This window comes from Doryrhamphus excisus, chromosome 20 (genome assembly GCF_030265055.1).
Source record: "Doryrhamphus excisus isolate RoL2022-K1 chromosome 20, RoL_Dexc_1.0, whole genome shotgun sequence".
Taxonomy (NCBI): Eukaryota; Metazoa; Chordata; class Actinopteri; order Syngnathiformes; family Syngnathidae; genus Doryrhamphus; species Doryrhamphus excisus.
In genome coordinates, this window is record NC_080485.1 from 13425636 (window position 1) to 13438930 (window position 13295).

Genomic DNA, 13295 nt, shown 5'->3' on the forward strand with positions numbered 1-13295 from the left:
TTTTTTGTACCGACAACTATTAACAGTGGTTAACTTCTTTTTACACTTGCATGATCATAATTACTAATGCTAAACTGCCTGTGCAGTACTTCTTCTTACATTTGTATAAAAGTACTCTAAAAGAGTATGTACTATTCATGGTGACCACAGTTTGACCCTGGAATGGACTATTTCTACTGTCATAGTAAAACCTAGGTTTTCATAAAGCCCAAATTTCCATTAAGATTTGGTTTTGGTCCTAATTTTTGGCTAAAATCCCATCCATCCATTTTCCATGCCGCTTATCCTCATTAGACGCTGTTTAGACACTGACTTAGACTGCATTTTTTGTACCGACAACTATTAACAGTGGTTAACTTCTTTTTACAATTGCATGATAATAATTACTAATGCTCAACTGCCTTCTTACACTTGTATAACAGTTGAAAAAGTTAGAGTATGTACTATTCATGGTGACCACAGTTTGACCCTGGAACGGACTATTTCTACTGTAAAGCCCCAATTTTCATTAAGATTCGGTTTTGGTCCCAATTTTTGGCTAAAATCACATCCATCCATCCATTTTCCATGCTGCTTATCCTCACTGGGGTTGCGGGGGGTATACTGGAACCTATCCCAGCTGACTCCAGGCGAGAGGCGAGGTACACCCTAGACTGCTCGCCAGCCAATGGCAGGGCTTTGCTAAAATTCATCATTTATAAATACTTTGCATTGTTTTCTGCATCTAAAACTATACTGTCCGCTCACCCCTAAGGTCCGCTAAGGAGCACAGTTACACTGACCACCATTGCAATTATGATGAGAGAATAGCCACCAGAAAAAAAACAAGGCACTACCAACATGTGAGTCTATGTTACCTTATTTAAGTCTAATATGTCTTATTTTCTCTTATTATATCTACTAGATCGGGTAAAACAAATGTAAAGCTAACTATAGGGGTGTTATTTCATGTCTAGAGGGCTCTAATAATGTTAAAACTGTATTTAGAAGATAGTAAACATTTTATGCCATGAAAATATTTAATTTGTAAATATTGAGTCGAAATTCACTAATGGTGGTCGGGTCCGGAACCAATTAACCACAATAAACAAGAGTACTATATGTAGTAATGTGTACTATGCCTCTTTTTGGTACCCTACATTCAATTTGTGTTGAATTCACGATGTCTGGCTGTCTTAATATCGTACACATTTTTGTTGGGGGTACTAAATGGGTGACCAACCGTCCATCGAAGCCATCGGATCCACTCCAGCGTTGATGCTTACGCCGCGGCCCTTGCCGACGGGCTGTGCTCGGGCCGTTTGACATCCTGTCAGCATCTACGAGCAAAAGTTACAAACATCAGAAAGCGAAGGGAAAACCGCGCCTGTCTGTTTGTGCAAATGGTTTGCTTGTGAAAGATGAGACGTTCCATGCAAAAAAAAAAGGTAGGCAGGAATTTGTTCTTCTTTGGGTTTGACTCACACAGACACACATAAACATTTCATTATACCATGAATAAAATGTGCACCTTTCAAAATGTTCAATCCCATCCATCTCCCTCCTGACTCTCTCGCTCGCTCACTTGCTCGCTCAACAATATCAGATGCAAACGAGTCATTTCCACATTAAAAAAATGTTTGGAAACTCTGAACCATGGCTACAAAATGTAAAATCTGACAAATAATAAACGCTGACCTCCCTTCCGGAAAAACAAGGAAGACAGTGGGAAAACAACAACAACAACAAAAAGTAACAATAATGCTGCTGCTTAAAATACTTTACCCAATGTGTCACCGCGCAACGCCGCCCAAGCAGGCACCTCCTTTCATACTCAGGCGTTACATTCCTGGAAACGTGCACAATCCAAATCATTAAGGGAGCCAAACAATGGGAATATAGTCCAAGGGAGGAAGGTCCATGAATAGGAAAACTGAGCGAAATGTCCAAAGATCCCAAGTCCACCCTGGCTGTCCCTGTCTACGTTGTCAGGCTTGTTTTCCTGGGACCTCTCCAAAAAGGAGAGACCGCCGCTGCTTCAGTTTGGATTCCAAGCAAAAGCGGAAACTGCGGGGCCTCTATTCCATACACAAGACTTGACAGCTCGGCTTAGAAGGAAAAAAAAAAAAATCATCCGATTCTGATTTGGCCTATGCTTTTCTTCCTGTTGTGTGGCAGAGTCGGGGTGTCTTTGGGAAGCAGGAAATGAACGACAGAGCCAGCAAGGGAGGGCCTGGCGGAGACTCTTGAAGCAAAACAAACAGTCTTCCCGATCCCGGCGCTGAGGGGCGGCCTCGTGGGTTGGGTTTGGGTTCACCTTCCCAGTGCTTGCCCTGTCACACGAGCTATAAATACGACCACTTCCCAAAAAGGACGACGAAGGGGACGTGGCTACCAGTCACATTCCTACATTCCTTTGGCTGATTCCAGTCTTAAGGACAACATTATGACGCTTACCGACAGTAGCAGCGCCATCTGTGACACATTCCAATAATATGATACCCTTCGCTACATGTTGGGGTCGGTGTTTATTTACTTATGAGGTCATTTTGGATGGCCGAGGGTGGGATTGAACTCAGGTCTCCTAGCTGTGAGGTCTGCGCGCTAACCACTTGTCCGCCGTGCAGCCCTTCATCATGACATTGAGCCCAATAATACCTCCAAGATGATTCCAAGTACTTCGAAAGAAAAGAAAGAAAGAACGACAAATCTTGTCACGTGTACAAGCTAGTCTGTCACTTCACTTTTCCAGCAGTCTGCTTCCACGGCTTATTACGGCTTGATCAAATCCCCGCTTCTTTTTGGCTCGCCAACATCTGTTTAAACGCTGTTCCCATCTATTGTGTTGTCTGTGCGCTAGCACACGAGTTATTTATAGGCTGTTTATCCCGCTTGAAATGACAGCTCGGTAGCAAACCTGCGTGGAAGGGGATGATGCCAGCTGTCTGTGAGTGTCGCCGCACACACATGCAACACATACACACGCGTGTGCGAGCGGCATCGGCAGACAGCGTGATTGCCTTGACAGTCGTAACAAGGTGATTACTTTCGTGCCTCATTGTCCCGCTTCACTACCGCCGTGACGTCACGCCTTTTGTCGACTTTTCTTTATCGCTTCTGTGAATGTCACCAAATTCTCGTCTCTTTATAAAGACGTGAAACGGGCTTAATTGTATGTGCTCAAGGTAATCAGGTCATGTTTGATTGTGCTGGCAGCGTTATTATGAATTGATCAGATAGCCGTGTGTCATATACAGTACACATGAGAGAATGAACGGGGGGGGGGTTAGAAATGTTGACCTCAGCCGTCATGAATTTTAATGACTTGTGTGAAGATAATTCACACTTGTCAGCACTGAAACAAACTAGATTAGCAATTCTTGGCCCGGGTTGTTTATTGGGCTTAGCTTGATACCGAATGTCTGTGACACATCCCGGCTTGGTATGTATGACAAGGGCTCCTTCACTGACGCAAAATCTAATATAGACGCGTCACTTGGGCTGCCGTGCACGCGCGAGCTAAGCATGGCGAACAGGTTCTAAAGAAATCAGAAAATATTTGAAAAACAAAATGAAGAAACCGCATCACTCCTCGGGATTTTGCGGCTTCAAAAGATGCATGGGAATTTGAAATTATATTATAATAATCCACTAATTTAATTTCTTCTACGGTGCACTCTTTTATAAAGAGACCGTATGACAGACAAAAGGGCTCACTCCATTCACATTGTTCTATGGAAGAAAGGCTTCAAGGTGATGAAAACAATGCACAGATTGAACCCAGATTGAACACAGATTAACTTGATTAAACTTGATTAAAATGAAAAAAAGAGCTGCACGGCGGTCGAGTGGTTAGCACGCAGACCTCACAGCGAGGAGACCAGAGTTCAATCCCGCCCTCGGCCATCTCTGTGTGGAGTTTGCATGTTCTCCCTGTGCATGCGTGGGTTTTCCTCCGGGTACTCCGGTTTCCTCCCACATTCCAAAAACATGCTAGGTTAATTAGCGACTCCAAATTGTCCATAGGTATGAATGTGACCCGTGTTCGATTCCACCCTCGGCCATCTCTGTGTGGAGTTTGCATGTTCTCCCCGTGCATGCGTGCACAAAGACAGCTGGGATAGGCTCCAGCATAAACAACACAAAAATGGTTGTTTTACATGAAAACAACTGGTTATTTACTAATATAATACCATTAACTATTTACAAATTTCACATTTGGAACTGAGACCCTGGTTCAATTCCACCCTCGGCCATCTCTGTGTGGAGTTTGCATGTTCTCCCCGTGCATGCGTGGGTTTTCTCCGGGTACTCCGGTTTCCTCCCACATTCCAAAAACATGCTAGGTTAATTAGCGACTCCAAATTGTCCATAGGTATGAATGCGAGTGTGAATGGTTGTTTGTCTATATGTGCCCTGTGATTGGCTGGCCACCAGTCCAGGGTGTACCCCGCCTATCGCCCGAAGACAGCTGGGATAGGCTCCAGCACCGCCGCGACCCTTGTGAGGATAAGCGGTAGAAAATGAATGAATGAATGTCACGTTGAAAGGCTGCATGGCGGTCGAGTGGTTAAACCTCACAGCTAGGAGACCAGGGTTCAATCGCACCCTCGGGATGCGTTCTCCCCGTGCATGCGTAGGTTTTCTCCGGGTACTCCGGTTTCCTCCCACATTCCAAAAACATGCTAGGTTAATTAGCGACTCCAAATTGTCCATAGGTATGAATGTGAGTGTGAATGGTTGTTTGTCTATATGTGCCCTGTGATTGGCTGGCCATGCAGAAATTACAGTAAAAGACGCATAATTAGTGACTGGTCATTTAACTAACGATCACCAGGGGGAGTACATTAACGAGTCAGTAAAAAACTTGCAACTTATTCATGGCCCGCCCATCTCCAGGGTCTACAGGTCTTTTGTGTTGTTGGCAGCATTCCTGTTTTCATGTTTTAATCGCCGTCTGAAGCTTTAATTCGTCTCCTTGTCGGTGTAAACATTGCCGACCCCCCCCCCCTCCGGCTTCCTCTTCTTCTCCTCTTAATTAATGTTGTTAAGAACACCACCAAAAAAATCGCTCTATTGACCTCTCGATCAAAGATTAAAAATGCAAGTTTCCAATGATAATAATAATCTAAGCATATTAATCTGTTCTTTCAGATGTCCGACACGATCTAATTTAAATGTTTACAAAGCTGATTTTAACCAAATGTATGCAATAATTCATTTCATTCCAATGCATGTAAACATGCTGATGTCACGGTACATGGTAGATACTTGGCAGCACTCGTGCAGCCGCCACCGACACCATGTAATTATCTTGGTAGTCACTGGTGTTGTCAGCTATGTAGAATAGAATATAACTTTGTCTCTGTTACAGAAACAATAACAAATTAGTTTCTCTTTGTAATTAGTTGCCCTGCAGATAAAAATAAAAGATTAAAAAAAAAGATTAATTTTTCAGAGTGGTGTTATTTATTTACATTTGGGGATTGTACTTGCTGATTGTATTGGGAGGGGTTAAAAGCTGTTTTTGAGACTGTTGGTTGTGCTCCTTAATATCCTGTCACGTTTTCCAGAGGGAACTGGGGGGGAAAAGTGAGTGTCCGTGGTGGGAAAGGTTCTCCATAAATCCACTGGCTTATCGCAGGAGTCTGCCAGTGTAAACGTCTTTGAGTTAGCGTGGAGTGGATCCAATCAAGCACTTGCTACAGCCCCCCCCTGCCACCCCCCCAACCTGTACAGCAGTAGGTCAAGAAGTTTATCAGTTTGGGGAGTTGGGCTTGACGTATAGTGTGTACTTTTCTGAGGAAGTACACACTTTGACGTGCTTCGGTCACCTGATGAGAGATGCTGGTGGACCAGGTGGTCTGCGAAGATGTGGACTTCGAGGAACTTAAGAGCTTTCCACACGTGCATGGAGGGTAAAAGCATGTTGGGGGCCGTCATCACTCCACTTCATCACTGGGCAGTGATGAACACTTTCCTGCATGCTTTGCGGCACTTGTTTTGTTAAAAAAAGTTGCTCAAGTTACGTCTTCAACCCTTAGATCAGGGGTCTCAAACATGCGGCCCGCGGGCCAAATGTGGCCCGCAGGACACTAGTTTGAGGCCCCTTCGAGGAACTTAGAGCTTTTCACACGTCCCAGAGGGTAAAGCATGTTGGGGGCCGTCATCACTCCACTTCATCACTGGGAGTGATGAACACTTCCCTGCATGCTTTGCGGCACTTGTTTTGTAAAAAAAAGTTGCTCAAGTTACGTCTTTAACCCTTAGATCAGGGGTCTCAAACACGCGGCCCGCGGGCCAAATGTGGCCCGCAGGACACTAGTTTGAGGCCCCCGCCTTGATATGAAAGTTTGTGCGGCCCGCGCAAGTTTGATATGGATGCTGTATGGTATCATGTACCCAGAAAAAATTACTACGTTTGATTAATGTTCATGTTAAAGGTTAAATAACTGTTAACAGTTATCCTCCCTATCCGTGTGGAAGTGGTAAGTTTTTGGCTATTTAAAGTTTAAAGGAAATAACTTGAAGGCTACCGTTTAGGTCGCTAGCTCTCTAGTTTGCGAGTTAGCATGTGTCTCAAGACCCTGCAGTTGCGCAATATGTTGTAAATAAAAAAAAATTATAAATGTGACTATAGTCGTGTTTTGTCATGTCTACAGGGCTCTAATAATGCTTTGTTCATTTTAATCTGAAAAGCTATACTCAAGTTTTGTAAGCGACTGTATGTCAACAATGGGTCTGGACTCACCGTGCACGCTATCCTCTGGGAGGTCAATGTCCAGCATGAGGTCATCATCATCATCATTGTCGTCATCCACCCCTCCAGCTCCAGCGGGGTGCAGGTTGTTCAGGATATCCTGGGAATCACACAAAAAAAACATATTTTTGCTACGTCCATTGTAATCCCCTGCAAAAAGCGGGGCTCTGCAGTAATATGGAAGCAATAAAAAGCAATAAGTGTGAGGTTTGAATATACAAACACTAATATATACGGTATATACTGTGCAGACATGAAGTGCCACTCTTTGTCAATGCCAGTCCTTGCATGGTGCATCATAAAAAATGCTATCATAAGCTCCAGTCGCCCACTCAGTAATTTTACACAGAGGTGTACTAATGTAGATAGAGCCAAATATAGCCAAAACCATGACTAGTGCACACACATATATATATACACACACACACACAAGGAGCAAGTTTCAATGCACACACCTTTAGGTGTGTTATTGTGGATGCACAGTGCCCCCGTGTGGAATGAGCATGCTATTACAGCATAGTCAAGAACCAGCTGTGTACTTTTGTGGGGAAAACAAACTTTTATTTAACCCAGGGGTCTCAAACTCAATTTCTGTGAAGCCGGGCCGCATCAGGTTTTAAAAAAAAAAAACCAAAACGCATTTATTAAAAACTGGAAAAAAAATCAATAAAAAAAACTATCTTCAATACTTTTGCTTCTGCTATACCCTACACTTTTTCAGTACTTTGGTTCCGGTTTTCCACACCAAAATATCTGATAAAACATTCCACTGTTCTCAAATATCTTAATTTTTATTTTTCTATACACAAAATAAGATTAAAAAAATAAATAAACAAATTAAGAATAAAGACAATAAATCAATCAGTAATAAATATAGTAAAAATAATAATAATATACATACAGTTGGTAGAGAAATTATTTTTTTCAGATTCAAATGTACAGTACTAACAGTTATTTAACCTTTACCATGAGCGTTAATGAAACTTAATCATTTTACCCAATTAGCAAGTTAGCATCGTGCTCAGTTCCATCTGGGAGCAGCGTCGTAACTTTAACAACAAGTTTGATGAGATGCTTTATCTTGACGTGTATTTTCCATTTTATTCCAAATCATTTCCTGCATTTATTTGTACCGGGCGTCATAAGCCTTTAGCTTCATTGCTAATCCAAAGCAAAACAGGGCGGGGTAACAGGGTAGGGTAACAGTATGGGCGGGGCAAAATCATGTTAATCGTGTCCGGTGTGCACACAGCTTTAAGCTGTCATTTCAACATTAAACTTTGGTATCAAGGTGGGGGCCTCAAAGTAGCATCTCGCGGGCCGCATTTGGCCCATGGGCCACAAGTTTGAGACCCCTGATTTAACCTTAAAGTTGTTAATGGCACAGAAAATACAAAAAATTTAAAATAAACCCCTAATCTATGCACAGTTAAGGAATGTAAAAATCCCCAAAGCTCGAGTACACCACATGATGTCGGCTGTACTAATCTAGTACGTAAACATGGGCGCAGAATCCTTAAGATATGCTAAATAACACGTAATCGGATATGCATGGTTCAGGCATGTGTCCGTAAGGAACACACACTCACATTAATCTCACATTCTCTTGTTAATGATTATTTATTGTTGTCAATAACAACAATATTTGGGTCGTTAAACTCAACATTTTAGGAGCTATAGCCAAAAAAATAACATGCTATTTTTAATATTGCAATTCCTAACAATGACTCAATCTAATTAGTAATCTATGCTGCCACTTATTCCCATTGCACACATACAACTAATGACAAAAATACTTATATGTCATATGTAAATATTACATGTTACTAAAAAGAAGTAACAAGACAAGGCTTATTATTATTATTATTATTCAATTTCTAATCAGGCTTTGTGGAAAGCTCTTTATCTGTGCCCCAGATCAGACGCTATGGTACGTGAACACAGAGAACCAAAGGCTAGAAAGGCTATTACAGTACAGTTGGTGGCTGGGACAGCATTCCTCCCGGGGGATATTACTTAACCTCTTTGCTTAATGAGGAAGTGGTAGTGGGTACCAAGTCTTGGTGAAAATCCAGGTAGTTGGAAGGTGGCCCGAGTATGGAAAATTGAAATGGAAATTGAGTTAAACCACAAGTTTTGGTCATTCAGGTGATCATCCACGCATTAATTTATGGCTAATTTATGGCTACAGGAACTACATTTCCCATGATGCTAGGACTACAGATTTAGGAAGTATGAATTGGACCGGTCAAATGGACGCAACTATCACATGTTTTGAAGTCTTGTGCAGAGTTTGTGTTTTGATCTGACAAATATTAAGTAAGTTTCATCAAGTGTTTGGACTGAATGACTGAAGGCGTCTCATGTCTCATCATCGAAACTACATAACAAGTGATGCTGGGAATATGGAGTGGAAGTAGGATTGTTAGTGTAATAGTGTGTCGGTCGAAGAGGACAGCTTAAGCTAAAGAGCTAATTTGCCTCCAATCGAAAGTGACACCGAGAGCGATAATGAAAGAGAGAGACTGACAAAGTGTGTGATAAAGGAACAATAAGGCTATTCAAATTATGACGACTTTAGTGGTTTTAGTTGGGACGCTGGAGCAGACTGTGGCACAAAAAAGCTCCTTTATTTGATTAAAAGTTTAAAATAATCTTTCCATGGACTAAATATTCCATGTTATGACGTGGACCCCTGTAGCCTATTTGCTGTATGTAATATGTACAGATCTTTTTTTCTCTTGAAATTTAGTGGGTGTATGTAAAATTTTAACACCACTATATTGAAAATGTCATATTTCCAATGAAAAGTGATTTTTGACGTTGGTAGTTTCATGTTCCATATACAGACCTGAACAGAAACAGGTTGGTTTTACCCTGCTCCGATGTGAAACACTGACCCAGAATCAGATTGTCTGTCATTTAGCACCACGAAAACTACATTTTGCTCATGGAAATTGAAATGTGCATTTTTCTGCAACCAGTCTTTTTGTATGGAAGAATTTGCTGTATTCATGGTCACACTTAAGGCTGGGTTTTTTTTTATCCACTTCATATAAGTCCTCACATTCCAGCAACCATTTTATTACATAATATCAAGTTATAATACTACAGAAATGGAACTTGGATAAAGGAGTGGATCATGCTCTGCTTTTCTATGACATAATACATGTTGGACTCCGTATCTCCCTTTATTGAACTAAAGCTCTGGCAGCACTCGTGCGGCCCCTGACCTTGATGCGACCATGCTTGCCTCTATGCAAGACGCTTGTGCGGCCAGCTATTTCGACAATGATGGCGGTTTGTTGACGTGCATAGTAAATCTACGCTGCTATAAAGTACATCCAAGTTTACTTCCTGTAGTAATATCACATGGGAAAATATACTGTCGGAAAAATACTTTGCTGAAATGTGAGTAGTGTATTTATTTTGTTATTTTGTTTATGTTACGCACCGGGCGGCACAGCGGACAAGTGGTTAGCGCGCAGACCTCACAGCTAGGAGACCAGGGTTCAATTCCACCCTCGGCCATCTCTGTGTGGAGTTTGCATGTTCTCCCCGTGCATGCGTGGGTTTTCTCCGGGTACTCCGGTTTCCTCCCACAGTCCAAAAACATGCTAGGTTAATTAGCGACTCCAAATTGTCCATAGGTATGAATGTGAGTGTGAATGGTTGTTTGTCTATATGTGCCCTGTGATTGGGTGGCCACCAGTCCAGGGTGTACCCCGCCTCTCGCCCAAAGACAGCTGGGATAGGCTCCAGCACCCCCCACGACCCTCGTGAGGAAAAGCGGTAGAAAATGAATGAATGAATGTTACGCACCATGCTACTGAGGTCGGAGTCATCATATAAATCACATGGATCCATGGTCCCGGGGCCTCCGAGTGGTTCCAGACCTTCTTCATCCCACATATAGGTCCCCCCAGAGCTGTTTGAAGGTGACAGCTCCAAGGATGAAGCCTGGCAGACATCACCCTCCACCACAGACCTCACAAGCGGTCCCTGGGAGTCCTGCATGGGGCTCTCTTCATCCTGGTCTGCACCAGACATAAAAGAGTAAACGTCCATCAGGAGAACAAATTAGCTTGAATTGATTGATTGATTGATTGATTTACCTGCCAGATCCCAGTCACAGTTCTCACTGATAAAACTATCAAAGTCAGACTTCTTGTTATCATGAAGGTCTCCATCGCTCAATACATCTCCAACACTGTCCAAGTCGTCTGGAAACTCTTCACTAGTGTTCTCTCTGTCGAGGGAAGAAGCAGAAGACAGGGACATGTCCTCCTGAGCATCACCTCCTCCATGATCTGCTGACGTTTGGATCGGACCGTTGTTGTACTCTTCTTTTCCATGAGAAGGAATCTGACCATTACCGGAATCTTCAGCATTTCCAGCTGGCTCAGCATCTCTTTCAGTCTTTGAGAGAGTTCCACATTGAAGTGCAGACAAAGGTTTGATGTCTCCTTTAAGCCAACCTGGAAGAAAAGACGTCTTCCCTTGTTTGGTCTGTCCCGCTTTTGCCTGCCTGTAGCCTAAAGATCCGTTAGTATTCCCAAGCGTCTTGTTCAAAGTGGAAAAAAGAGGTTTCTTCAAAGCACTGGGAGTACTCGGCGCTGGAGATGTCGATGTGGAGCTACCAGGAGGGGTTCTGCTATACTGAAGAGCTCCGACCCCACCAGCAGAAGAACCAGACCCTGCATGGTTTACATTCAAACCTCCGGGTCCTAAACTTAATCTACCGTTGCTGAGCTGTGGAGGTTTGAGGAAACTACTCCGAGGCGGTTTGAGCTGAGTGTTGGTTAGAGGTCTGGCCAGTTCCACGGCCCGGGTAAAGGAGAAGGAGCGTATCATTGGCTGGCTGCTGGGAGAAGGAATCTGCTTGAAGTGTGTGAAGCTGTTTGAACGCACCATCTTGTCCAGCGCCAAGGTTTTCAAGCTTTCGCTGGACTGGGAAAGGCTGTCTTGGGAGCTGCTTCTTGGGGAGTGTAACTTGGGTCGTGCAAGGCGGGACTCAGACCCTGTGGAGTCATTTTGGTCTGTTTTAGGTACTCTGTTCATAGGACCCGGTTTGGTTCCTTCTTTGGGACCAAGCTTTAAGGATTGCTTAGGGACGGCTTTGGGGCTCGAGACAGCCACCATCAATGCACCTGACCTCCGCATTATAGGTGTCCCCGGGGCTTTTGCCGGTGTGGAAAGAGTTCTCGAACCCTGGTCCTTACCTCCATCCACAGGGCTGGTGGGGGCAGTGACACTGGAGGGGGTCATCCCTTCATCTTTCTTCCATTTCAGGGAAAAAGGAGAGCTCCGAATCACGCCATTTGGCTGGGGTACCGCAGGAGGAGGAGAAGTGGTCTTGGTATCTTGGGTAGGCAATCCGTTTGAAAGGGGGGCGGCGCCGCCACTCGCAGAACGCCCGCCAAACTTGGGTAGTCTCGAAACCATGGTCAACCTGGGGGATGCTTTATCTTCCATTAGATGCCGAGGGAGACATGGATGAGCAGAGCCTCACAACTGGGGACAGAGCAGAGACAAAGGACATGTTATGATTTATGTTCGGAAGTCGGGCTGCACGGCGGTCGAGTGGTTAGCATGCAGACCTCACAGCCAGGAGACCCGGGTTCAATTCCACCCTCGGCCATCTCTGTGTGGAGTTTGCATGTTCTCCCCGTACTCCCGGTACTCCGGTTTCCTCCCACATTCCAAAAACATGCTAGGTTAATTACCGACTCCAAATTGTCCATAGGTATGAATGTGAGTGTGAATGGTTGTTTGACTATATGTGCCCTGTGATTGGCTGGCTCGCCCGAAAAATGATTGTTTGTCTATATGTGCCCTGTGATTGGCTGGCCACCAGTCCAGGGTGTACCCCGCCTCTCGCCCGAAGACAGCTGGGATAGGCTCCAGCACCCCCCGCGACCCTCGTGAGGAAAAGTGGTAGAAAATGAATGAATGTATGTTCTGAAGTCATCGGTTAGCAGTATGCTAACACGCACAAAAGTACATGAAATGCAGTAAACTGTTCTTTGTTCATCTGTATTTAACCACATTGTTCCGAACGCTACATAGCACGCCTACAAACCATGACCTGTAGCTGCTAGCGGTGTTCAGGGAATACGACAGCAGTCAATAACAAAAAAAAAGAGCCCCAGCAGATACAATGCCTGTGGGATGAATGGGAAACTGGGAAGACAGCCAGCACAGTTTGAACAGTAAATAGGCTTGAGGTCCATGTTGGATCCATTTGTCTCGACCCAGTAGCCCAATTGGGGTTAGAAAACAACTTTAATAGTACAATGGTTAGAATGTTGGTTGGTTATATGTAATTACTTGGCTGTTGTCACGTCACCTTGCTAATCATGCTAACACTCAACAACTCTACAGTTGCTCAATGATGTCACACACATTAATTCAAAGGCCCCGCCTCTTAAAGGCACACACACACAAAGTCAAAGGAATTGTAATAGAGATATAACACCTTCTAAATGCCTTATATTTGTATTTTGGTTCATTTAGCCATTTTTTTATGATTGAAATTTGTTCATTTGGGACAAGA

The 13295-nt window shown here is 43.7% G+C and overlaps 1 protein-coding gene across 5 annotated transcripts in view; it reads right to left on the reverse strand.

The window, feature by feature from the left end:
* ccser2a (coiled-coil serine-rich protein 2a) overlaps nucleotides 1-13295 on the reverse strand; it is a 50095-nt gene that overhangs the window by 29480 nt on the left and 7320 nt on the right. For all 5 annotated transcript variants that reach the window (XR_009120354.1, XM_058058270.1, XM_058058272.1 and 2 more), the window contains 4 exons: nucleotides 10855-12253; nucleotides 10562-10776; nucleotides 6731-6839; nucleotides 1223-1319 (listed from right to left, as the gene is read on the reverse strand). Coding sequence is in view for 4 of the 5 variants with exons in the window: in XM_058058270.1 (XP_057914253.1) it covers nucleotides 1223-1319; nucleotides 6731-6839; nucleotides 10562-10776; nucleotides 10855-12214 (1781 nt within the window). In the remaining variant the exon portion in view is untranslated. The remainder of the gene's footprint in view (nucleotides 1-1222; nucleotides 1320-6730; nucleotides 6840-10561; nucleotides 10777-10854; nucleotides 12254-13295) is intronic.